General features: G+C 41.4%; 1 protein-coding gene across 3 annotated transcripts in view; it reads right to left on the bottom strand.

Annotated features, from left to right (window-relative positions):
• Positions 1 to 17838: 17838 nt before the first annotated feature.
• APAF1 (apoptotic peptidase activating factor 1) overlaps positions 17839 to 25264 on the bottom strand; it is an 80473-nt gene continuing 73047 nt past the window's right edge. For all 3 annotated transcript variants that reach the window (XM_040234927.1, XM_040234925.1, XM_040234926.1), the window contains 2 exons: positions 24296 to 24442; positions 17839 to 18175 (listed from right to left, as the gene is read on the bottom strand). In XM_040234927.1, the coding sequence (XP_040090861.1) occupies positions 18029 to 18175; positions 24296 to 24442 (294 nt within the window). In that variant the 3' untranslated portion in view covers positions 17839 to 18028. The remainder of the gene's footprint in view (positions 18176 to 24295; positions 24443 to 25264) is intronic.

The raw sequence follows: 25264 nt of genomic DNA on the forward strand, positions 1-25264 counted from the left end.
GCCAGCCAAAGGACATACACTGGCTGAATGGATAAGAAAAGTAAAAGCTGTATATGTATATATGTTGCCTAGAAAAGGCTCACTTCAGGTTTAGAGACACACACAGACTGAAAGTGAGGGGATGGAAAAAGGCATTCCACTCATGGGAAAACAATTTTTTAAAAGCTGGAGTAGCAATACTTGTATCAGATAAATGGACTTTAAATAAAGACTGTTACAAGAGACAAAGAAGAACACTGCATGATGATGAAGGGATCAATCCAAGAAGACATAACAATGATAAATACATATGCATCCTGCACCTCAATTTATAAGGCTAATCCAGGTGGCACTAGTGGTAAAGAACCTGCCTGCTAGTGCAGGAGACATAAAAGATGAAGGTTGTATCCCTGGGTCAGGAAGATCCCCTGGAGAAGGAAATGGCAACCCACTCCAGAGAATTCCACGGACAGAGGAGCCTGGCAGGCTACAGTCCATAGAGTTTCAAAGAGTCAGACACAACTGAAGTGATTTAGCAAACATGAATTAACAAACATAAAAAGAAAAATCAACAGTAATATAATACTACTAGAGGACTTTAACACCCTACTTACATCAATGGACAAGATCATCCACATAGAAAATGAATAAGGAAACACTGGCCTTAAAAATATATTAGACCAAGTGGATTTAATCAGTATTTATAGAGCATTCCATCCAAAAGCAGAAGAATACACATTCTTTTCAAATGCACATGGAACATTCTCCAGGATAGATCACATGATAGCCCACAAAATAAGCCTGAATAAATTTAAGAAAATTGAAATTATATCAAGCATCTTTTCCAACCACAGTACCATGAGGCTAGAAATCAACTATAAGAAACAAACTGGAAAAACCACAATATAGGGAGGCTAAACAGTATATTAAACAACCAATGGATCACTGAAGGAATGTATAACTGAATCACTTTGCTGATTGCTAACAGAAGAAATTAACACATTGTAAACCAACTATACTTCAATTAAACAACAAAAAAATATGATTAAAGAAATCAAAGGTCACACAAACAGGCGAAGAGATAAACCATGTTCCTGGACTGGAAGAAGCAATATAGTCAAAATGACTATACTACCCTAAGGCAATCTACAGAATCAATGCAAGCCCCTTCAAGTTACCAATGGCATTTTTAACAGAAATAGAACAAAATAAATCTTAAGATTTGTATGGAGACACAAAAGACCCCAAATAGCCAAAGCATCTTGAAAAAGAAAAATGGAGCTGGAAGAATCACGCTCCCTGGCTTCTGACTATACCACAAAGCCATAGTCCCCAAAACAGTATGGTGATGGTTGGCACATAAATAGAAAGACAGATCAATGGAGCAGGCTAGAAAGACCAGAAATAAACCCATGAACCTATGGTCAATTAACCTATGACAAAAATGGCTATACAATGAAGGAAAGATAATCTTTTCAATAAATGGTGCTGGGAAAACTAGACAGCCACATGTAAAAAAATGAAATTATGACATTCTCTAACACCTTACACAAAAACAAAATGGATGGAAAACCTAAATGTGAAACTGGACAGTACAAAATTCTTAGAGGAAAAAACATAGGCTGAACACTGACATAAATTGCAGCAGTTATCTTTTTCAATCTGTCTCCCAGAGTAATGGAAATAAAAAAACAAAATAAACATATGGGACCTAGTTCAACTCAAAAGCTTTCACACAGCAAGTTCAGTTCAGCTTGGTCGCTCAGTCACGTACAACTCTTCACAATCCCATGAACTGCAGCACGCCAGGCTTCCCTGTCCATCACCAACTCCCTGAGCTTATTCAAACTCATGTCCACTGACTCAGTGATGCCATCCAACCATCTCATCCTCTGTCATCCTCCTCTCTTCCTGCACCTTCAATCATTCCCACCATCAGGGTCTTTTCAAATGAGTCAATTCTTCACATCAGGTGGCCAAAGTATTGGAGTTTCGGCTTCAGCATCAGTCCTTCCAATGAACACTCAGGACTGACCTCATTGAGGATGGACTGGTTGGATCTCCTTGAAGTCCAAGCGACTCTCAGGAGTATTCTCCAACACCACAGTTCAAAAGCATCAATTCTTCAGTGCTCAGCTTTCTTTATAGTCCAACTCTCACATCCATACATAACCACTGGAAAAACCAAAGCTTTGACAAGATAGACCTTTGTTGGCAAAGTAATGTTTCTGCATTTTAATATACTATCTAGGTTGGTCATAACTTTTCTTCCAAGGAGCAAGCATCTTTTACTTTCATGGCTGCAGTCACCATCTGATGTGATTTTGGAACCCCCAAAAATGAAGTCTCTCACCGTTTCCATTGTTTCCGCATCTATTTGGCATGAAGTGATGGGACCAGATGCCATGATCTTCGTTTTCTGAATGTTGAGCTTTAAGCCAACTTTTTCACTCTCCTCTTTCACTTTCATCAAGAGGCTCTTTAGTTCTTCTTCGCTTTCTGCCGTAAGGGTGGTGTCATCTGCATATCTGAGGTGATTGATATTTCTCCCAGCAATCTTGATTCCAGCTTGTGCTGCTTCCAGCCCAGTGTTTCTCGTGATGTACTCTGCATAGAAGCTAAATAAGCAGGGTGACAATATACAGCCTTGACGTACTCCTTTCCTGATTTAGAACCAGTCTATTGTTCCATCTCCAGTTCCAACTGTTGCTTCTTGACCTGCTTACAGATCTCTCAGGACACAGGTCAGATGGTCTGGTATTCCCATTTCTTGAAGAATTTTCCAGTTTGTTGTGATCCACACAGTCAAAGGCTTTGGCATAGTGAATAAAGCAGATGTTTTTCTGGAACTCTCTCATTTTTTCCATGATCCAGTGGATGTTGGCAATTTGATCTCTGGTTCCTCTGCCTTTTCTAAACGCAGCTTGAACATATGAAAGTTCACGGTTCACATACTGTTAAAGCCTGGCTTGGAGGATTTTGAGCATTACTTTACTAGTGTGTGAGATGAGTGGAATTGTGCGGTAGTTTGAGCATTCTTTGGCATTGCCTTTCTTTGGGATTGGAATGAAAACTGACCTTTTCCAGTCCTGTGACTACTGCTGAGTTTTCCAAATTTGCTGGCATAATGAGTGTAGCACTTTCACAGCATCATCTTTTAGGATTTGAAATTGCTCAACTCGAATTCTATCACCTCCACTACCTTTGTTTGTAGTGATGCTTCCTAAGGCCCATTTGACTTCACATTCCAGGATGTCTGGCTCTAGGTGAGTGATCACACCATTGTGATTATCTGGGTCATGAAGATCTTTTTTGCATAATTCTTCTGTGTATTCTTGCCACCTCTTCTAAATATCTTCTGCTTCTGTTAGGTCCATACCATTTCTGTCCTTTATTGTGCCCATCTTTGCATGAAATGTTCCCTTGGTATCTCTAATTTTCTTGAAGAGATCTCTAGTCTTTCCTATTCTATTATTTTCCTCTATTTCTTTGCATTGATCACTGAGGAAGGCTCTCTTATCTCTCCTTGCTATCTTTGGAACTCTGCATTCAAATGGGTCTATCTTTCCTTTGCCTTTCGCTTCTCTTCTTTTCTCAGCTATTTGTAAGTCCTCCTCAGACAACCATTTTGCCTTCTTGCATTTCTTTTTCTTGCACAGCAATGGCAACCATAAACAAGCTAAAAGACAAAATATGGAATGGGAAAAATATTTGCAATTGATGTAACAAGGAATTAATTTTCAAAATATAGAAAAGGCTAGTTCAATATCAAAAAACAAACAACTTGATGAAAAAGAAAAGGGCAGATGGCCTAAACATTTCTTCAAAAAAGATATCGATGGAACAGGCATATGAAAATAGTTCAACATCACTAATTATTAGAGAAATGCAAATCAAAACTACAATGAGGAGTCATCTCACACCAGTCAGCATGACCATCATCAAAATGCCTACAAATAATAAATTACTGGAGAGGATGTGGAGAAAAGAGAATCCTTGTATACAATTGCTGGGAATGTAAATTGGTGCAGTCACTATGGAGAAAGCATGGAAGTTCCCTAAAAAACTAAAAGTTACCATATGATCCAGCAATCCCACTCCTGGGCATTTATTGGGAAATATAAGAACTAATTCAAAAAGATACATGCACCCTGATGTTCACAGCAGCAATATTTTCAATAGCCAAGACATGGAAGCAACCTAGATGTTCATCCACAGATGAATGCCTAAAAATGATATGATACATATACACACACACACACACTGGAGTATTACTTGGCTACAAAAAAAAAAATGAATGAAATAATTCCATTTGCAACATGGATTTTTTATTTTCCTTTTTGGGTGGAGAGAGGCATACTGCATAGCTTGTGCAATGTTAGTTCCCCAACCAGGGATCAAACCCAGGCCCACAGCAGTGAAAGCACAGAGTGCTAACCACTGGACCACCAGAGACTTCCCTGTGACAACATGGATAAACATAGAGATTATCATACTAAGTGAAGTCAGACAAAGACAAGCATCTTATGATATCACCTATATGTAAACTCTAAAAAATTATACATATGAGCTTATTTACAAAACAGACTTACAGACATAGCAAACTTATGGTTACCAAAGGGGAAAGGGATAATGGGATTAACAGATACACACACTATATAGAAAATAAACAACAAGGACAGGGAGCTACATTCAGTATCTTGCAACAACCTACTATGTGATGGAAAAAGTATGTGTGTGTGTGTATACCTACTGAATCACTTTGCTGTACACCTGAAACTAATGCAACATTGTAAATGAATGATACTCAAGTTAAAAAAAAAAAGAAGAAAAAAAAATACCCTATCTCACTCTCCACCCTGCATTACCTGAACCAACTGGAAGCCACAGGGCAAGGTGCCATTGATTTGGTTTACACAAGGCACCACCAGTCACACAACAGGGCAGGCAGAGGGAGGAATGAGTCTGGGGCACAAACAGAAGACGGCCAGCCCATATATTAAAGGGATTTGCACTTAATTTTCTTGAAGGGGGAATCTGAGACATTGGCAACTGAAATATCCATGGGGGTGGAGACACTTGAATGTTAATATTATTCCAAAAAAGACTTCAATTCTTTTACTTCATTTATTTTTTTCTTAAATGATAGTCTATGATAAATTTGGGTAAATGAACCCAATGAAAATTATGTCTAGTTAGTTCATTAATAAGTCATTGAAGTGATTTTTCTCAAGACATACCAGATTTTCTGCTGAAATACTTGGAATATTGCTGGTGCATGTAATGTTTGGATATCATGGGGCAGAAGACAGGCTTAGATGGTGAACTCATGGCCAAATTCTCAGAAATCAGTGAAAATTCATACTTGGACCCCAAGCGGCATTGCTCCTAAGCTAGTTCTGAAAAGAAATAAAAATTTGATAAGTGGGCTAGCCACCAGAGTTCTTTCTCCACAGAACTGGAATACCATGACCATGTTCATAAGTCTGTATGGAAGGCCCCCCTTTTTTTTGAAGACATTAAGTTTTTTAGTTCTCTTTTTATATTATATAACTATTCACTATGTATGTTTCCTATGAAAATTAAGCAACCTGATGGTTATAAACACATTTCTTAAAATTTGGTAACCAGCCAACACAGGCCTGCAGAGTCTCGTGAACCTAGGCTCCATCAGCCTCTTCCACACTCCATCCAGCTGGCCCCAAAATTGGGTCCTGCTTCCCAGAGAAAGGGAGTTTCATTAGGTCTCCTGCCCAATCACCATTCTGGATCCTGTGAGGCTCCATTTAGTACTCAAGAGCCAGGACTTATTTTTGCAGTGGAATTAACCGAAAGACTTTGGTGCTGACCTGGAAAATGCCAGTTCCACTTAACTGCTTCCTGTCTTCATCTCAAGTCAATCCTCTGATCAAAAGCTCACTCTGTACTCACCACAGCTCCATTTTACTTAGAGTTGGTAGTGCAAAGATGATTATTCCCAGCTCAATATAGTGTACTCTATATGTCACTCATAAATAATCATAGCTAACAAATTATCATCCAAACAGTTTCTGTTTTTCTCTCCAAAATCCAGGAGACCTATGTTTGTAAAAGCTGCATGGGCATTTTAACTTTCCAAGCATGATTAATGACTGGTGATCTAAAGACTTACACACACCAGATTGAAATAGAGATTCTCTATGTAACGGCTCCAGGAGGGTCACCCCAGCCGAAGGTGGCAGTGCAGCCACTGAGGTCTACAGCCAGCCAAGGAGCTGTTACTTCATAAGCCCAAAGACACTAACATGCATCTTGCAAGTCCTGCCATTTAGGAAAACTTGGAGTGATGTCTCAGTACTGAGATTAAGAGTGAACCGACACAGAGCCACTCTTAAGAACCAAAGTCAGTTCACAACATGGTAATAAAAGCCACTCAGGTGCTTCTCTGGTGGTCTAGTGGTTAAGAATCCACCTGCCAATGCAGAGGATGTGGGTTCGAGCCCTGGTCCGGGAAGATCCCACACGCGGCAGAGCAACTGATCTAGCGCTCTACAGCACACAACTACTGCAGCCCATGCACCTAGAGCCCATGCTTGGCAACAGAGAAGCCACCCAATGAGAAGTCCATGCACTGCAACTAGTGAAAATCCCACACAGCAACAGAGACCCAGTGCAGCCAAAAATAAATAAAAATAATAAATCTTTAGAAAAAGACAAGCCATTCAAAGCTATCCATATTCAACACTCAGTCGTCCTCTGGATGTCTTGGTGCCTCAATCAAATGCCCAAAAGCTGCTCCCTGGGAGGTCTGCAGTTCTCCTCCTTGTTGCCTCTTGTCAGTAAGACAGGTGAGCAGGGAAGCTGAGATGCCCCCAAGTAAGAAGCAATATCAGGGCTTCCCAGGCAGCACTAGGGGTAAAGACCCTGCCTGCTAACACAGGAGACATAAGGGACTCAGGTTTGACCCCTAGGTCAGGAAGATCCCCTGGAGGAGAGCATGGCAACCCACTCCAGTATTCTTGCTTGGAGGATCCCCAGGTACAGAGGAGCCTGGTGGGCTACAGTTCATAGGATTGCAGAGAGTCAGACACAACTGAGACAACTTATCACACACACACACGAAGCTGTTTTCTGACCTTTGACAGGCTGATTTCTCTCCACTCCTCAAAAATAGTTTTCTGAGAGAAAAACAAAAACCAAAAAGCCCAATATGCTAGTGTAGAGTCAGGTAGTATCAAGAACTAAACTTAGGGACTAGTATCAAAACAAGGGAGGGGAGACTTCCCAGTGATCCATCAGTTAAGAATCCACCTTGCAATGCAGGGTATGCAGGTTCAACCCTTTGTCAGGGAACTAGGATCCCACATACCTCAGAGCAACTAAGGTACAACCAAGACCTAAGGCAACCAAATAAATAACTTTTTTTTTTCAAAGGGAGGGGTTGAATTTCTTCTCATGTAACATGAACTTCAGAGATAAATAGTACAGGGCTGGAATAGCAGCTCCACAATTATCATCAAAATCCCAAGTTCCTCCTGTATTTCTATTCTGCCATCCTTAGCTAGGGGCATCCATCTGTAAAGTCACCTCATGAGCACAAAATAGCTGCTGGAGTATCATTCAACATATCCACATTTCAGACAGGAAAAAAGATGGTAAGGACCAAAGGGCTCCTGCCTCACAACTGAGTAAGGCAATCTTTCAGGAGCTTTCCTGGAAGTTTCACCCTACAAGTTCTGCTTACATCTGCCACTCCGAGATAAGCAGTTGGAAAATATAGCTATTGTCGATTTTAGCTGAGCACACTGAAGCTGGCAAGAATACAGAAGTTAGGAAAAGGGAAAGACTGAATATTAGGATGGCCACTGACAGTATTTGCCACAATGGTAATGTCACAGTGCTAGGTAAAAGGTGAAAGCAGCAGACACAGGTGAAATACCTGGACAGAGAAATCAGTGACTGGAGGAGGAAATGACAATAATTCAGCCTTGGCAGAGTCGTTCTGTAAGCTAGCCATCAAATCCAAGCAGGAAACATCCCCCTGAGCTGTGTTAATATGCACACCAAACGTCTGTGCTACTCTGGACATTCCATTCCTGAGAGTCTCGACAGAGCACGTGTAGAGAGCACACTGCAGAAGCAGACATCACAGGCACAGCCAGCTGTAGCTCAAGAGTGAGACTGGCAGTGGGTTGGTAGACCATCCAGGGCGAGAGCTGAGGGTATAAGCTCTCAACCGTGGCTTAACTCTAGAATAACCTGGGGAACTTTGAAAAATATGGATGCCTGGGTCCCATCTCTGGGGATTCTGGGTTAACAAGGTCTGGGGTGAGACCTGGGTTTGAGGAGGTTTTATATAGCTATGTATGATAAGTTTCTGCAACTGGTCCATTCTAAAGGAGATCAGTCCTGGGTGTTCATTGGAAGGACTGATGCTAAAGCTGAAACTCCAGTACTTTGGCCACCTCATGCGAAGAGTTTTGACTCATTGGAAAAGACCCTGATGCTGGGAGGGATTGGGGGCAGGAGGAGAAGGGGACGACAGAGGATGAGATGGCTGGATGGTATCACTGACTCTATGGACATGAGTTTGAGTAAACTCCAGGAGTTAGTGATGGACAGGGAGGCTTGCAGTTCATAGGGTCACAAAGAGTTGGACATGACTGAGCGACTAAACTGAACTGACTGATGATAAGTTTCACTCCTGTAGACCAGGTCCTCCAGATCCCCTGAGAAGCTGGGCAGCCCACAGAGAAGTCCCCCACATCTCAGGCTCCCTTGAGGTTAAACGATTTGCTGAAGGCCACACAGCTGGGATGGTAGGACAGCCAGGATCTGAACTTGGATCCATTTGACAGGTCAAAGCAAATGGCTCAGGGTCTTTTTTCCAATCTCAATCCTCCACCACTTGACGGGTGCAAGCATATCCCAGGAAGTCTGGAACAGCTTTCCTGCTGAGCAAGGTCTGTCTCCAGGAGCTAACAGCCACGAGAACAGATCCACCAGGAGGGAGAGAAAGGTATCTGGAGAGAGGCATGCTCTACAGAGCAAAAGCCACACGATCCCAGTCTGCAAACCAAGTGTGGGCAGCAAAGGAAGAGGGGTGGCAACTGGGACAAAAGATGACTAACACTGCTGAGACCTGTGTCAGATGTCTGACGTATTTTTCAAACCTCACAAAAACCTGTCACTTAGATGCTGTGGTCCCATTGACAAAGGAGGAAACTGAGGCTCTGAGAGTTGACACCTTTTCAAATGAAAGGAAAAAGAAACAGAAATGAAATCAAGATGGCAGAAGAAACCTAAGTGTCCACTAACCCCAGGGCTGCTGCTAATTTGAAATGAACCCCCTAGAAGCTTCAAAGGAGAAGGCAATGGCAACCTACTCCAGTACTCTTGCCTGCGAAATTCCATGGATGGAGGAGCCTGGTGGGCTACAGTCCATGGGGTCTCGAAGAGTCGGACATGACTGAGTGACTTCCCTTTCACTTTTCACCTTCATTCACTGGAGAAAGAAATGGCAACCCACTCCAGTGTTCTTGCTTGGAGAATCCCAGGGACGGGGGAGCCTGGTGGGCTGCTGTCTATGGGGTCACACAGAGTCGGACACGACTGACATGACTTAGCAGCAGCAGCAGCTTCAAAGTAGAATCAGGTTTCTCCATGGAGCAGGTCACAGTGGGGCCACCACCTATCTTGCCAAGTGCTGGCAAATCCAAAGCCACTCCCCACCTCCAAACCTCTGCTGTTCCTTCAGCCTCATAACAGCCCCTGATGCTTTTTCAAAGAGCCATCCCTATCGGCACAGGGATGGACTGCCAGGATAGCAAAGGGGCAGAGGGGGAAGCTCTTCAGGAGTAGGGACCACCTCTGATATCATCTCTGGGAGCTCAGGACTCAAGACCAGTCATGCACAACCTCTGAGCGAATGAGTGAAATGAAAATTAATGAAGTGTAGAGCTGAAAGGCTGCTCCTGGATCCTCCAGCCCAGGGGCTGTGGAGGCTGATGACTGTGACAAGACCACAGCTCCACCCCTTGGTTGTGGGCCCTGGTAACTTGACCTCTCTGCACCTGTTTCCACATCTAGAAAACATGTAACACCTTACAGCCTTGTCATTAGGATTTAACTAAATAATGTGTGAAAAATGCCAGGATGGGGCCTGACACATAAAAGGCCCTAAAAAACAACAGTAGCTCCTTTTTCCTTCCTCCTAGAAAGGATTTGTCTTGGAGTCATCTGATAGAGTGCAGCAAATAAATCAGAAATGAGAAATACAGACCTCCAAAGTCTTCCCCAGCTGCTGAACTGCACACTGACCCCTAGCCTGGTTTTCATCTCATGAACCCAAGAGGATCCACTCCCAACTGAAACACTCAATGTGTAGCTTAGAGAATCTGAGTATTTCCATAAAGAAAAGAAAAATCAGGTTTAGATTCTGTTCCTGGCCTTAACTGCTGGGGGATGTAGTTCTTCCTCTTTATACGAGGGACTGTAGAGTCTGCAAATGCACTCAACTACAGTGAAGATAGGGAACTTCCCTGGTGGCTCAAATAGTAAAGTATCTGCCTGCAATGCAGAAGACCTGGGTTCGATCCCTGGGTCAGAAAACTCCCCTAGAGAAGGGAATGGAAACCCACTCCAGTATTCTTGCCTGGAGAATTCCATGGACAGAGGAGTCTGGCAGTCCATGAGGTTGCACTCACCCACTGGATGTTTCCTGGTCAATCAGATGCTCAGAAACACCAAACCCACTCAGATATAGAATGCTCTCTCAAGGTACTCATTCTAGTCCTGGTGATGAGAAATTACAGAGAAATTTTCTTTCACTTCCACGTGGTTAAGTAGTTCTGAGGGCCTGACGTCATAAATGAATTTACAATGAACCTGAGCGACTCATTTTCCTGAACTATAACTGAAATGAAGATGTCCCAAGTCTTGTTCTATTCACAATGTCATCTGACTCAGCAGTAAGTCCCTGCTGATGTCAAGTGACTTCAAAGGCCTGGTCTCTGACGAGCCCCATGTGTGACGCAAATTCTTCTGCTCCTGCCCTGTAGTCTGGGGCTTCCCTGGTGGCTCACATGGTAAAGAATCTGCCTGCGATGCAGGAGACCCGGGTTTGATCCCCGGATTGGGAAGATCCCTGAAGAAGGGAATGAACCCACTCCAATATTCTTGCCCAGAGAATTCCATGGACAGAGGAGCCCAGCAGGCCACAGTCCATGGGGTCACAAAGAGTCAGACACGACTCAACAACTAACACTTTCACTTTCACATCTATAGTCTGAAGGATAGGGGTTACAAGCAAGAGAATCCATTCAAGTGACCATCTTCAGAGACTAAGAGTTCTTAGAAAATCATTTTTCCTTCTCTAAAGTTGGTAAGTAAATTATAATAACAACACAGAACATATGTTGAATAGATCACCATACTTGCCAACTGAAACGCTTCAGGGATATGTTTATTCATTTTATATAATCTGGAAGCAAATCTTTTTTATCCAAGTAAAATTTTACTTTCGCCTAACGATGCTTCACAATAAAGTGCCAAACTAAAACAGGAAGATAAAGAAAATGCTGGTGATGTGATTCATCTTGACAGCCTTGTGACATCCTAGTGCAGAGGGAGAACAAAGAATGCACTATGGGCATGAGGGTATACAAGAATTCCAATCACTCAACAAAGAGGTACTTAGGCACCAACTGAAGCTGGGCTTACAGTAGACTGGAATAAAACTCCTGGCAGACCTGGCTTTTGTGCAGTTTGCAATCTAATGGGGGGCTCCATTAAGCAAACAGTACAGGGCAATAAAATCCATAACAGAGAAAAGACAGGGCTACAAGAGGAGAGGGGAGCCTTCAGCAGAAGGGTTATCTCAAGGAAAAAGACAAGGAGGAATTAGGAACAAAAACCAGGTTGGGGAGGGGCAGTGTAGAAGTGAGACCAGCTACAAAAACTACAGAAACAAGAGAACACAGCAGGTCCAGGGTTTTAAAAAGTGACTGCAGCCATGAAATTAAAAGATGCTTACTCCTTGGAAGAAAAGTTATGACCAACCTAGATAGCATATTCAAAAGTAGAGACATTACTTTGCCGACTAAGGTCCGTCTAGTCAAGGCTATGGTTTTTCCTGTGGTCATGTATGGATGTGAGAGTTGGACTGTGAAGAAGGCTGAGCGCCGAAGAATTGATGCTTTTGAACTGTGGTGTTGGAGAAGACTCTTGAGAGTCCCTTGGACTGAAGGAGATCAGCCCTGGGATTTCTTTGGAAGGAATGATGCTAAAGCTGAAACTCCAGTACTTTGGCCACCTCATGCGAAGAGTTGACTCATTGGAGAAGACTCTGCTGCTGGGAGGGATTGGGGGCAGGAGGAGAAGGGGACGACAGAGGATGAGATGGCTGGATGGCATCCCTGACTCGATGGACGTGAGTCTGAGTGAACTCTGGGAGTTGGTGATGGGCAGGGAGGCCTGGTGTGCTGCGATTCATGGGGTCACAATGAGTCGGACATGACTGAGCGACTGAACTGAACTGACACGATAAGATGAGCAGTCTGGAAAGATCACTCAAAGGCAGGACTGCTGGGAGAGAGCACAACTAGGGAAGTGCCTGCTGCCACAAGAAAGCTAAAGAGACCCAAATAACATCAAGGAATGTGAAGTGAGCACTTTCTTGGTCCAAGCACTGAGACAGTAAGTACTTTATGAACATTTTTATTAGATCCTTACAACAATCCTGAGGAGGAACTTCTACAGATGAGACAACTGCTGGTATTTTATTTTCTCATTTCCCCAATTTTCCCCCAAAACTAAAATGTGTTTGTTGCCTTCGCTGCTGCTTAAAACAGTACAAGGCACAGTAGATATTCAAGGCATAGAGGATGAGACAGGTGGCTGAATGAACCAATAAAGCAATCTTACTCACGAGCACACCGAGTGAAGGACCCCACGCCCACTGCACTTACCACACTAGGTTGCAATTGTTAGTCTCTGCTGGTCCTTCTCCATCTTGTATGCTGGTCCCTCAGCTCACCAACCTCCAGACTGTGCCGAGCTCAGACCAGGGCTTTCTTCTGTCTTATCTACACCCATTTCATTGCATCTCATCCTATGGTTTTAAATATCATCAACTGGCTGATGGCTCTCAGCTTTTTATTGTCATCTGAGACTTTCCCCCATGAACTCTAGACCTTTTTTTTCAGTGGGGGGTAGGGATGGGGGAGGAGGTTGGAGTGCAGCCCATGGGATCTTAGTTCCCCAGCTAGGATCAAAGCCCTAGTTCACCAACTAGGGCTCACAGCAGTGAAAGCTGGGTCACCAGAGAATTCCCTCCAGACCCTTTTCTTCAATCACTTACTCAACATCTCCACTTGGCTGCCTAACACTCACCTCAAACTTACTTTGTCCAAAAGTCAGCTCCTTTCTCTGTCTTCTCATCTCAGTCAAATGGCAACTATATTCTTCCAGTTGCATAAGTCAGAGGCCAACACCTTGGTATTGTTCTTGACTAGTGCCTCTCAAACATTTATCTGCTCCATCAGCAACTCTTATTAACACTTACCTTCAAAATATATCCAGAATTCAGCTTGTTACAGCCTCTACTGCTGCCACCCCAGTCTGGCCACCTTCATTTTGCCCAAATTACTGTAAAAGCTTCTCAGTGGTCTCCCCAATTCCCTCCCTGCTTTTTTGATTCTCGACTGTCATGGTTATGTCCAATGCCTCCACTGTTCACACTCCTGTGCTGGCTCCTGTCTCAGGCAAGACGTCCTCACCCTGGCCTGGGAGACCCCCCAAAGAGCTGGCAGCATCTCCTCCTGTGCTCCCAGCTCTGCCTTCTCTGGCCACAGTGGCCCTCTTGCCTGTGCTGGAGCAGACCAAGCCATCCCAATGTCAAGCCTTCATACTTGCTGTATACTCACTTGGGGACACTCTCCAGACACCTGCCTGACTCACTACCTCACCTTTGAGGTCTCAAGTGCCACCCTCTGAATGAGCAGCCCCCTTGTAACCGCAACCCTCCTTCTCCCTCCTCACATACAAGCTAATCACTAAATTTGACTTTTTGTCTGCCTCTCCTGAGCCCCTAACTGCAGGAGGGCAAGGACTCTAGTTGGCTCACTGTTATATCCCCAATACTAACAAAAATGAGAAGCACAGGGGAGATCTCAACAAATATATACTGAATGAAGAAGGAATGAATGAATTCTCTTTACAGGATCTTCTCCGTGCTGGCCACACTGGGCATCAGAGACAAACTGAGGAGACAAAATTTCGATAGAACTGCATTACACATAACCCGATAAAGCATAGAGGCGGATGGCTTTAATTTGAAGAATCTCTCATATGTGTTTTCTGATCAAAAAAGAACAAGCAAGGAGTCTGAAACAATCTGAAAATGCTTTTAAAAAATATTTTAGGAATTTTATTATAAAATTTTTAATTCATGTATTAAAATGTATACCAAAGCAAAAAAATCAGGTAAGCATATCACAATTACAAAAGTTTTCAAAACATACAAAACATATCCAATGTAAAAAAAAAAAACTTACACATACAAAATACAATGTATTTCCAATTAAAAAATAATAAAGCAAGGAGAAATGTTTGAAAAATGCTCGTCCCAAAGTAAAAAACAAAACCCTCCCCTTGACTGGCCACTTAAGCTGCCTTGAAAGGCTCTTCTTCCCTCATGTTACCTGGTCTTACTTCTTATTTTTCTTTATATTTGTAAGATTAAGGCCAATCAAGGCATTTTTAAAGGCATATCTGTTGCTATACTTTCAAAGTCAAGTGACTTAATTCTAAAAGATAAAACTTATACTCTGAGCTATAAACATAGAGTTCCTAAACACTGTATGCAAATCAAACTATCATTTGGGTACTCTACACAGAACATGCCACTACAGAAACTTCTTTTTATGAAATTGAGATTTTCACATCACATTTGCTTAAGTCACAGTAAGTCCATAAATCAGTTCCTCAACCCACCATAAAACAAAAAAAAAACAAAATCAAATCAAATCAAAGTATTTTATTCACTCTACTTATGGTTTCCTTAAGTGCTAAATAGGAACATCTAATCTAAAATACATCTGAAGTGGTCTATCCCCCTACCCACCCCACATCTACTAATATGCACCAACAACAGAAACTGGCTCAATGCTTGCCTACTATTAAAGCTGATATTCACTTGATTTAGTTGTTGCAGCAACAAAAATTTTTTGTCTTTTTATTAAGAACCACATCTATTACTAACACTTAACAATATATTTCAGGGAAAATGTTTGGATTTAAGCTGCAAATAAAATTCCTAATCAGGACGTCAATAAAGCTAGTTACTGATATTATTGATATGCTTTTCCCTGTCAAAAACTATCTTTGAGTGCTGGCAGCATCTATGTTTGCTGTTTGTTAGACTTTGACCTCTGCACTGACAAGATCAACTTTACACCCGGGCTGCAGTTAGTCAACCCACACACTCACTGGATTATATCGAAGGGCAGTTTCCCAAGAGAGTCCCAGCTGCTTGGCCACCATCTACACCTCCTGATGAAGAACACAGGCCTGAGGATGCTGACACAGGAATTGTGTGACATGAAGTCTGAGGGTCAGGCCACTGTCATCCAGTAGCTGGAGCAGACCATCAAGGATCAGGATAGCTAAGCTGGAGAAGCAATACCTCGCCCTAGAGGTGGGTCTGGAAGCTCTCAGGTTGGGCGAAAATGACGTCAGATATGGGGCTTCCCTGGTGGCTCAGAGGTTAAAGCGTCTGCCTCCAATGCGGCAGACCCGGGTTCGACCCCTGGGTCGGGAAGATCCCCTGGAGAAGGAAATGGCAACCCACTCCAGTATTCTTGCCTGGAGAATCCCATGGACTGAGGAGCCTGGTGGGCTGCAGTCCACGGGGTCACAAAGAGTCATACATGACTGAGTGACTTTACTTACTTACTTACTATGAAAGGACTGTACAGGCCAAGTCCATCCAGACATCCCTGATGGAAGAGGGTGGTGTGCTGGCGCTTCCTCCTGGGGGGGCCCCAACGGTGGGCCCCCCACCCTTGACCTTACATGGAGAATCAGTGGAGCTGCCCTTGCCTTCGGGACCTCAGACCAAGTTCTGCTCAGAAATCTCTTTGGTCGTGTCTCCAAGGCAAATATCAGTTCAGCTTGATGCACAGCCATCCCTCCAGCCTCCACCGCCTGCATCCATCCCTTCCCTGGTCTGACAGTCACAGACAGGCCAGAGACGCCAGTGCTTCACTTACTTGGGAAAAAATTGAAGAGCCATCCATAGATTCATCCAAAAGCCATCTAAAAGACCTCAGAAAACTCAAGAAAGACCTGAGAGCCTGTGAAGTTGAAGCAGGGAAGGTTTACCAAGTGTCCTCAAAAGGGCACATTTAGCCTTTCAAAGAAAACATGGAACACTTTCTTATTCAAGCTAGAATTGACCAAGAAGCAGAAGAAACTCACTGACAGAGACTCCTAAGTGCTTTTTGGAGACAACAACCTATTTCTTCATGAGACCAAAAACTGGAAAGAAGGAAGTGTCCCCAAACGTTTTCTTCAGTATCTGGCATGAATTCAGCTCTGACTTTAAAGACTTTTGAAAGAAAGAGAACAAACTTATTCTACAAGAAAGAGTAAAAGAAGCTGAAGAGGTGTGTAGGCAGAAAAAGGGAAAATCACTCTATAAAATAAAACCAAGACATGACTCTGGAATTAAAGCAAAAATAAGCATGAAAACCTGACCAATGAAAAGCAGAACAAAAATGAGTCACTGCAGCTGCTTCCATCTTCCTGTCTCCTCAAGTCCCTCCATGTGTATATGAACCTCAGTGATATAATGGGGTATTTAACAGAGATTGCTATGTGCAATACTGTATTTAGTGTTTCTATTTTAATTTTTCTAGGATGTTAATTTATATGAAAATAAAATACATAATAAAAGAAAAAAAAAGAAAAACTATCTTCTAATTTCTCTTTTTAATTAACTTTTGAGGGAGAGAAAGGAGGAGGAAGAGAAGGGAAGGAAAACAGACTGGCTGGGAGGTTAAAGGTGATATCTTCCAGTCACAATGACTCTTCCAGTATGGTGTAGAAAACCAGAGAATTCTCTTGAATTTCGCTAAGAGAACAGCACTGGCAATGCCATTCATCTAAAAGTAAATGGAATTTAGAAGAAAATTATTATTATTTACTATTTTCTATATCTTAGAAGAAGTCTGTTGTTAAAACTTATGATTAAAATTATCTCCTCAATTATTCCAATTTACTAACATTTAAATGTAGAACAATTGCTTTTAAGAAAGGAGAGAAAGTGAGGATTAAGAAAGGTTAAGTTCAGTCAAGTAGGAAGTCTGGTACGTAAAAAACCAGACAGAGCAGGAGAGTGCCCAGTCCAGAGACTGACAGAGTCCAGATCCAGCCTGGGGCTGCCACAAGCTAAGGAAAAAAGGTAGACAAAATCTACTCTCTCCAACATGCATAACATTTGCTTCACAGAGAGAACTTTGAAACCTAAGACTCACTTATCAAGTGAATTAAAGAAAATTTTGCAAACTGTGCACACAGACACAATATTTTGAAAGCAAATTTTAAGGGGTGCAAATAGGCTCAGAGATTATATTTGGGAGAATTATATACCCCCTTGGGGTGTGGTTCAGAAAGCAGGCTACCACCACCCTGAGGCATGGCCTGCACCAATGATAGTATTAAAATATATATATTTCCTTTCAATTATTTTCATTATTATGTCAACCAATTTGAATGCAACAAGGAAGAATTTTACCAATGGTATAACTAGGTACATATTTACATTTTCATTTGCATCTTAAGGACACACTGTTAAAAAATGATGGTGATAATGAAAAACAAGATTAAAGTCATGTTCATTTGGGAAAAATTACATTAATATTATTCATCCAACCACAAACACTTTTGTAATGAATGCAATACTACAAAACAATTCACAGCTTTATAAAAGTTAAAGTACAGAGTTTCATTAGTATTTTTTTCCAATTCAAAATTAAAAGAGGTCAACTTACATCACCACTTAACTATTTTACTCTAAAATCTTTAAAATATATAAAATACCAAGATTATCAACAGTCACATATGTTTTGAAGTCAGGGGACACATGTATTTTCTTAAGATTGGTTCCGTTTGTGTAGAAGGTCTGTGAGGATTCCCCAGTGACAACATTCCACCACTGTGCAGAGAAAAACAAAATTCTTATTAGGCTGGTAATTACAGTGTGAGACAATGTGCAGTGCCAACAGGATCCTTCGCCCCCGCCCCTCCTACTCCCAAATTTAAGCTAATGCCAGGAAAGATGTCTATAGATAGTTTAATGCTAAATACAGTATCATCAACCCAGTCCGCCTTTCATGATTAGCCCTGGTGAGTGCCTCACAGCGACCCCACACCTAACTAACCCCCTTGTTAGGCAAAAATGGAGAAACACACAGCCGACTCAAAACTGCAGTCACAGGCTACCCTAGAGCCCCTTACAGCCACAGCTGGACTGAATTCTGTCTGCATGTCATCCTGAGTAGAATGGCAAGAACAATCCTCTATGTAGTCAAGAACAGAATAGGTTCTCTCTACTGAACCCTTTCACCAGGAGTGATTCAAGAGCCCATGACCAAATTTTTTATTTGGGCTTCCCTGGTGGCTCAGTGGTAAAGAATCTGACTGCCAATGCAAAAGACACAGGTTAGATCCCTGATACAGGAAGACCCCACATGCCTCAGAGCAACGAAGCCACAACTCTTGAGCCTGTGCTCTAGAGCAGAGGAGCCACAACTACTGAGCCCACGTGTCATAGAGCTGGTGCTCTGCAGCAAGAGAAACCACTGCAATGAGAAGCCCATTGTTGCAATTAGAGAGTAGCCCCTGCTCACCACAACTAGAGAAAAGCCTGTGCAACAACGAAGACCTAGCACAGCCAAAAATAAAAAAATAATTTGTTTTAAAAAGTCCATACATGTATTTGCCAAATAAATACTGAACATTCAAATGCAGGAGGTACTCGGACCAAGTCCTTCCTTTCTCCTCCCAATTGTTAAATTGGCTAAGATTATAATAATATTTATATTCTGTTACCAAATGGAGATCATGATGCTTACCTATATATCACAGCTAAGGGCAAGAGACCATGCCCATGAACAACTTTTGAAAAGGCCTCAGGTACATCAAGATTCTGAGAATTATAAATGCAACAGTCACTTCTGTATCCGTGGCAATGCCCAGCATTCTGCCTTGCTCATGTGACTGGATCAACTATTCATGTTCACTATTGGTCATGCTAACTGGTAAAAGCATACCTTGTGGACTTAAGTAAAGCAACATGTACTAACTTGAAATTTTCCAGAACTAACAATTTCGCACTATAAAACAGCAGTGTAATCAAGACTGCGGAGGACAGCCACTAAAGGCAAATCATAGAGATCAGCTGGTCCAACTGCCCTACCTCAAAAGTAAGGAAACCAGGGTTGAGAGAGAAGAAAGGCCTTGTCACTGTGGATGACACTGCTAGCAGGTGGCAGAAGTGGAACAGATATCTGGTTTCCCAACCTTGTGCACCCATACCCTTCCCACTACTAAACCTCTCTGCTTGGAAACACTACCCCACAGTCATTAATGTGGCCATGGATGAAAAGACAATATTAAACAGGACTCTTTTTGGCCATACCACACAGCATACCCTTAGTTCCTTAAGCAGTGATTGAATCTATGCCCCCCTGCAGTGGAAGCACGGAGTCTTAACCACTTAAAGAGGACTTATGCAGGGGACTTCTAGGGCAGTGAAACTGCTCTGCATAATACTACAATGGTGGACACATCATTATACATTCATCAAAATTCATAAAATGTACCATACCAAGAGTGAATCCTAACAGAAATTATGGACTTTAGTGATAATGAACATTCATCAGTTATAACAAATGTACCCTCTGGTGGAGGATGTTGATAGTGAGGAGGCTTCTATGTGGAGGCGGTGGGGTATATGAGAACTCTGTGCTTTTCAACCAATTTTACTGTGAAACTAAATTTGCTCTAAGAAATAATTTTTTTTATAAATAGCAGGTAGAGGAAAGGATACATTGGGAATTGGGGACTAACAGGTACAAACTACTATATATAAAATAGATAAGCAATAAGGACCTACTGTTACAGCAGAGAATTATATTCAACATCTATATTATAAATATATATATAACTGAATCATTTTGCTGTACAACTGAAACACTAAATCAACTATACTTCACTTTTTTTAAAATGGAAAAAAATAGCTAACATTTACTCAGGGTACACGATGTGCCACCATGTATACGTACTTTACATGTATTAACTCCTTTAACCCTCCCAACCCTATGAGGTAGGTATTATTATTATACCAATTTTATAGATGAGAAATCATCTTATGCAAGATCACAAAGCTAACGAGTGGCAGAGCTAGGCTCTGAATTCAGGCAGTCTGCCCCAAGGCTCATTCTCCTGAACTTAATATTCTGTTGCCTCTAAGTAGTGGCAAACCTGTACTTATCACCATGTATTTAACATTTCAAATCAGCCTTTCTCCTCACGAGTATAACTTACTGTGGATTTCTTGCCTTTCTAACAGGATGTACTCTGCAGCATAACACAAGTAAATTACATTATTTTTAACTTATAAGTAGAAATAATGTTAAAAGTTAAGAGCTTTTTAGCTACTGGATACATTTTATCTTACTAACATTCAGTTTATATAGCTTGGGTTATAAACAGACTCGAAAGGCCTATTTTCTTGGATACTACAGCAGCTATTCCTTTTTACTTTTAATTTGCTTTGTGCTTTTGGATAGTCTCATTAACATGCTGGGTAGATGCAGGCTGGGCTATATCATAATCAGTTTAACCATGCTGGTAACCAAACCAGAAGAAAGAATAGCCTGTCACTGAAATATACAGACTGAATACATAGGCTATAGGTTCTTTCATGCTCAAGACATAACTCTACAGACGTTGATTCTGCTGTTTATCTCGTGCTTCTCTAGGAACGCTGGCTATCTAGTCACTGATCTCTATTCTCTTGTAAGCCAGACTCACAATTCTGTGATAGTCTTCTATGGGGCCCAGAGAATCTAAAGAAAGGGTCTCTAGAAGCGCAATATCAAAGCTGAGCAGTTAAGTTTTTCACCAGTTAATATAGCTGAAGACTCCCAGCTTCCAACACAAAAACAGCAATGCTACTCCCCTAAGAATTATCCTCGGAGCAGTTTATCTCTACCCTCAAGGTGGACAAGGGGTAACAGTATCTCAATCCCCCAATAACTAAATAAAGGTGTGCCATTCTTTGTTGTTACTGTTTAGTCACTGAGTCATGTCTGTGACCCTATGGGCCTTTATTTAGGTACAGGCTAAAGAAACATCTTGTGAACTACAGTGTACTTTCAATGTAAACTTGCAAAATGAATCACAATACACATCCTCTCATAGAGCTAAACACTGGCCTCTGACTTCTCTTTTTTACAAGCTAGAGTATTCATTAAATAAAATTGCATTTATATAGGTGCCATATATCCAAAAACTTCAATTCAGTCATTCAGATATTTTTGAACATCTATACTGTGCTAATGTTCAAATTACACCACAATTGCACTCATTTCACATGCTAGCAAATGCTCAAAATTCTCCAAGCGAGGCTTCAACAGTACATGAACCGAGAACTTCCAGATGTTCAAGATGAATTTAGAAAAGGCAGAGGAACCAGATATCAAATGGCAAACATCCGCTGGATCATAAAAAGCAGCAAGAGAATTCCAAAAAAACATCTACTTCTGCTTCATTGACTACACTAAAGCCTCTGACTGCATGGATCACAACAAACTGGGGAAAATTCTTAAAGGGATGGTAATACCAGACCACCTTACCTGCCTCCTGAAAAATCTGTATACAGGTCAAGAAGCAACAGTTAGAACCTGACATGGAACAATGGACTGGTTCCAAATTGGGCAAGGAGTACATCAAGGCTGTATGTTTTCACCCAGATTATTTAACCTTATAAGCAGAATACATCATGCAAAATGCCAGACTGGATGAAGCACAAGCTGGAATCAAGACTGCTGCGACACATAAAAGATATGCAGATGACACCACCCTTATGGCAGAAAGAGAAGAGGAACTAAAGAGCCTCTTGATTAAAGTGAAAGAGGAGAGAAAAAGCTGGCTTAAAACTCAACATTCAAAAAATGATGATCATGAGATCCAGTCCCATCATTTCATGGCAAATAGCAAGCAGATGGGCAAACAATGGAAACAATGAGAGAATTTACTTTTTTGAGCTCCAAAATCACTGCAGATTGTGACTGCAGCCATGAAATTGAAAGATGCTTGCTCCTTGGAAGAAAAGCTATGACCAAGCTAGACAGCATATTAAAAAGCAGAGACATTACTTTGCCAACAAAGGTCCGTCTAGTCAAAGCTATAGTTTTTCCAGTAGTCATGTATGGATGTTGAGAGTTGGGCCATAAAGAAGGCTGAGCGTTGATGAAATGATGCTTTTGAACTGTGGTGTGGAGAAAACTCTTGAGAGTCCCTTGGACTGTGAGGATATCAAACCAGTCAATCCTAAAGGAAATCAGTCCTGAATATTCACTGGAAGGACTGATGCTGAAGCTCCAATACTTAGGCCACCTGATGCAAATAGCCAACTCATTAGAAAAGACCTTGATGCTGGGAAAGATTGAAGGCAGGAGGAGAAGGGGATGCAGAGGATGAGATGGTTGGATGGTATCACCGACTCAATGGACATGAGTTTGAACAAGCTCCAAGAGATGGTGAAGGACAGGGAAGCCTGGCATGCTGCAGTCCATGGGGTCACAAAGAGTTGGACATGACTGAGCGACTGAACAACAACAATATTGTGCCAGGGGGCTTCCCTGGTAGCTCAGCTGGTTCTCCTGGTCCTTCACCCCTGAGAAGGGACAGGCTACAGACTCCCGTATTCTTGGGCTTCCTGGGTGGCTCAGATGCTAAGGAATCCACCAGCAACTCAGGAGACCTGGGTTTGATCCCTGGGTTGGGAAGATCCCCTGGAGAAGGGAATGGCAACTCACTCTAGTATTCTTGCCTGAAGAATCCCATGGACAGAGGAGCCTGGTGGGCTACAGTCCATGGGGTCACAAAGAGTCAGATACAACTGGGTGATGAAGCACAGTTGTAAAGTACACAATACTCCACTACAGCACATGTACACTACAGTATGTGAAGTACACACACTGTACTAGACAATTAGAGTCATCTCCTACCCTTAAACATTTTCAGGAAGGAGAAAACAGTATCACAAGATCTAATTCAATAGCATTCTATATTAAGCGATCAGTACAATATACAGTACCATCTTCAAACCCCTTTTACACATCAACTGCTACTCAAAAGGCTCAGCTGCAGCATCCCTTCCCCAGGAACCCTCTGTTGTCTCCTTTGTGCTTCCAATATCCTTCTGCAGACATGTCCTAGAACCCCTCTTACACTTAAGAGACTTTATTTACTGTCTGTTTCCCTCAAAGACTGTCAACCACCTAGGCAAGAACCAAGTTTTAAACACTGTCCCACGCAGGAGAGTCAGCACACAGTGGCACTTAGTGAGGGGATGGATAAAAAGATGCAAGCATCAAAAACAACCCTGAGGCACTACAACAGACTCGACAGTGGCCTCAGTACTTACTAATACTAGGTTCCTACAAGCAAATGTACTAAGCAATTTCAGGAACTTCACAACCTCTGTGAACATCACTTTCCTCACCTACAAACCAAAGATGATAAAATTTAAGTCTCACAAAGCTGGCTACAAAGATGATGTTAAGCAAAGCATTTTTTAAACTATAAAGCAATATGCTGCTGTTGCTATTTTTATTATTACTACGATAATGATAGTATAATACTATTATTACTAACTACTATTACAACTAATACTTAAGAAAAAAAATTTCACAAATAAAAAAATTTTTTAAAGACTTTCAACCAACACAGTTCACAATTAGCAAAGCAGGAAATCAAATCCAGTTAAACACCCTATTTTCTAGTCATTCTGATCGTCTAAGACTTGTATGGGGTGGTATGAGAGCTCTGGTCTGAGAACATCCCTAACACCGTCATCAGAACTTCCAAAAGACCTGAAGAAAGCAGCCTTGTAGATCCATCTCGACACCCAAAACAGGGTAATAGTAACTGCCCCTCCTTTCTGATGTGTTGTATGAGGCCCAGCTGAGACACAAGATGTGAAAATAGCTTGGAAAGTAGGGTACACGCTGCTCTTTTCCTTCAGTCTTTGAGAATCCCTCACCTTGAGATATCCGCCAGCAGAAACAAGCATTTTGGTGTCTGGAGAAAAGCAAAGGTCGGTCACCCAGCCTCCATGAGTAGCAGCTCCTTCTTCTACTGAAATTGGAGCACACAAATGAAGAAGCTCACCATTTGAGACATTCCATATCTACAAAAGTGATACACAGTTCATTAGCAGGGTTACTCAGAAGTTTTATATCTATCTCATCTGGAACATATTTGGAAATTTTTCTTAAAAATATAATTACAATTCAGTGATACCTTAGTAATTTTTTTAGATTATATTCTTTTTCAAATTAAAAAATATACAATTAAAATGCATTACTTATGATATTTATCATTAACTATATACCAAAAAAAAAATAACAAAAGGACTTAAGAGTGATTAATTAGAAAACAGTGACTCTTTCACTGAATAAAGAGAGTATGATAAGAGAAGCAGGGAATAAACAAAAAAGGCCGAACAAATTAAATTACCTCAAAAGAACAAAGAATTCTAGTTTAGGATCTAGAATAACAACAGATACAATACAAACACAAAAAGTATACATATTTTAAACAGTAAGTCCAGTAAGTTTTTTTTATATACATATGTATAATTTTTAATATTTTATATGTATAAAATAAGGAAGCAAACATATAAACATTCACTAAGATTACTGAACTCCTATAAACAACCTAATTATTAACAGATACTAATATTTCCATTTACTTCCAGTGATACTTAATATATCAGCAGTACTCTAATTTTTCAAAGAAATTACACATCAGAATAAGAAAAATAGAGGCATAAATAGCAAAAGAAAATAATAAAAATCATCATTTGTAAATATCTCCCTGGGAAATCCAAGAGAATCAAATGGAAAACTGACTAGAAAGAATTCAGTAAAACAGCTAGATATAAGATATATATATATAAAATTAACTGCTTTCCTGTATTTTTGAAAAATTAAGTGGAAAAACAAATTTT

The sequence above is a fragment of the Oryx dammah genome, unplaced genomic scaffold (assembly GCF_014754425.2).
Source record: "Oryx dammah isolate SB20612 unplaced genomic scaffold, SCBI_Odam_1.1 HiC_scaffold_29, whole genome shotgun sequence".
Classification (NCBI taxonomy): Eukaryota; Metazoa; Chordata; class Mammalia; order Artiodactyla; family Bovidae; genus Oryx; species Oryx dammah.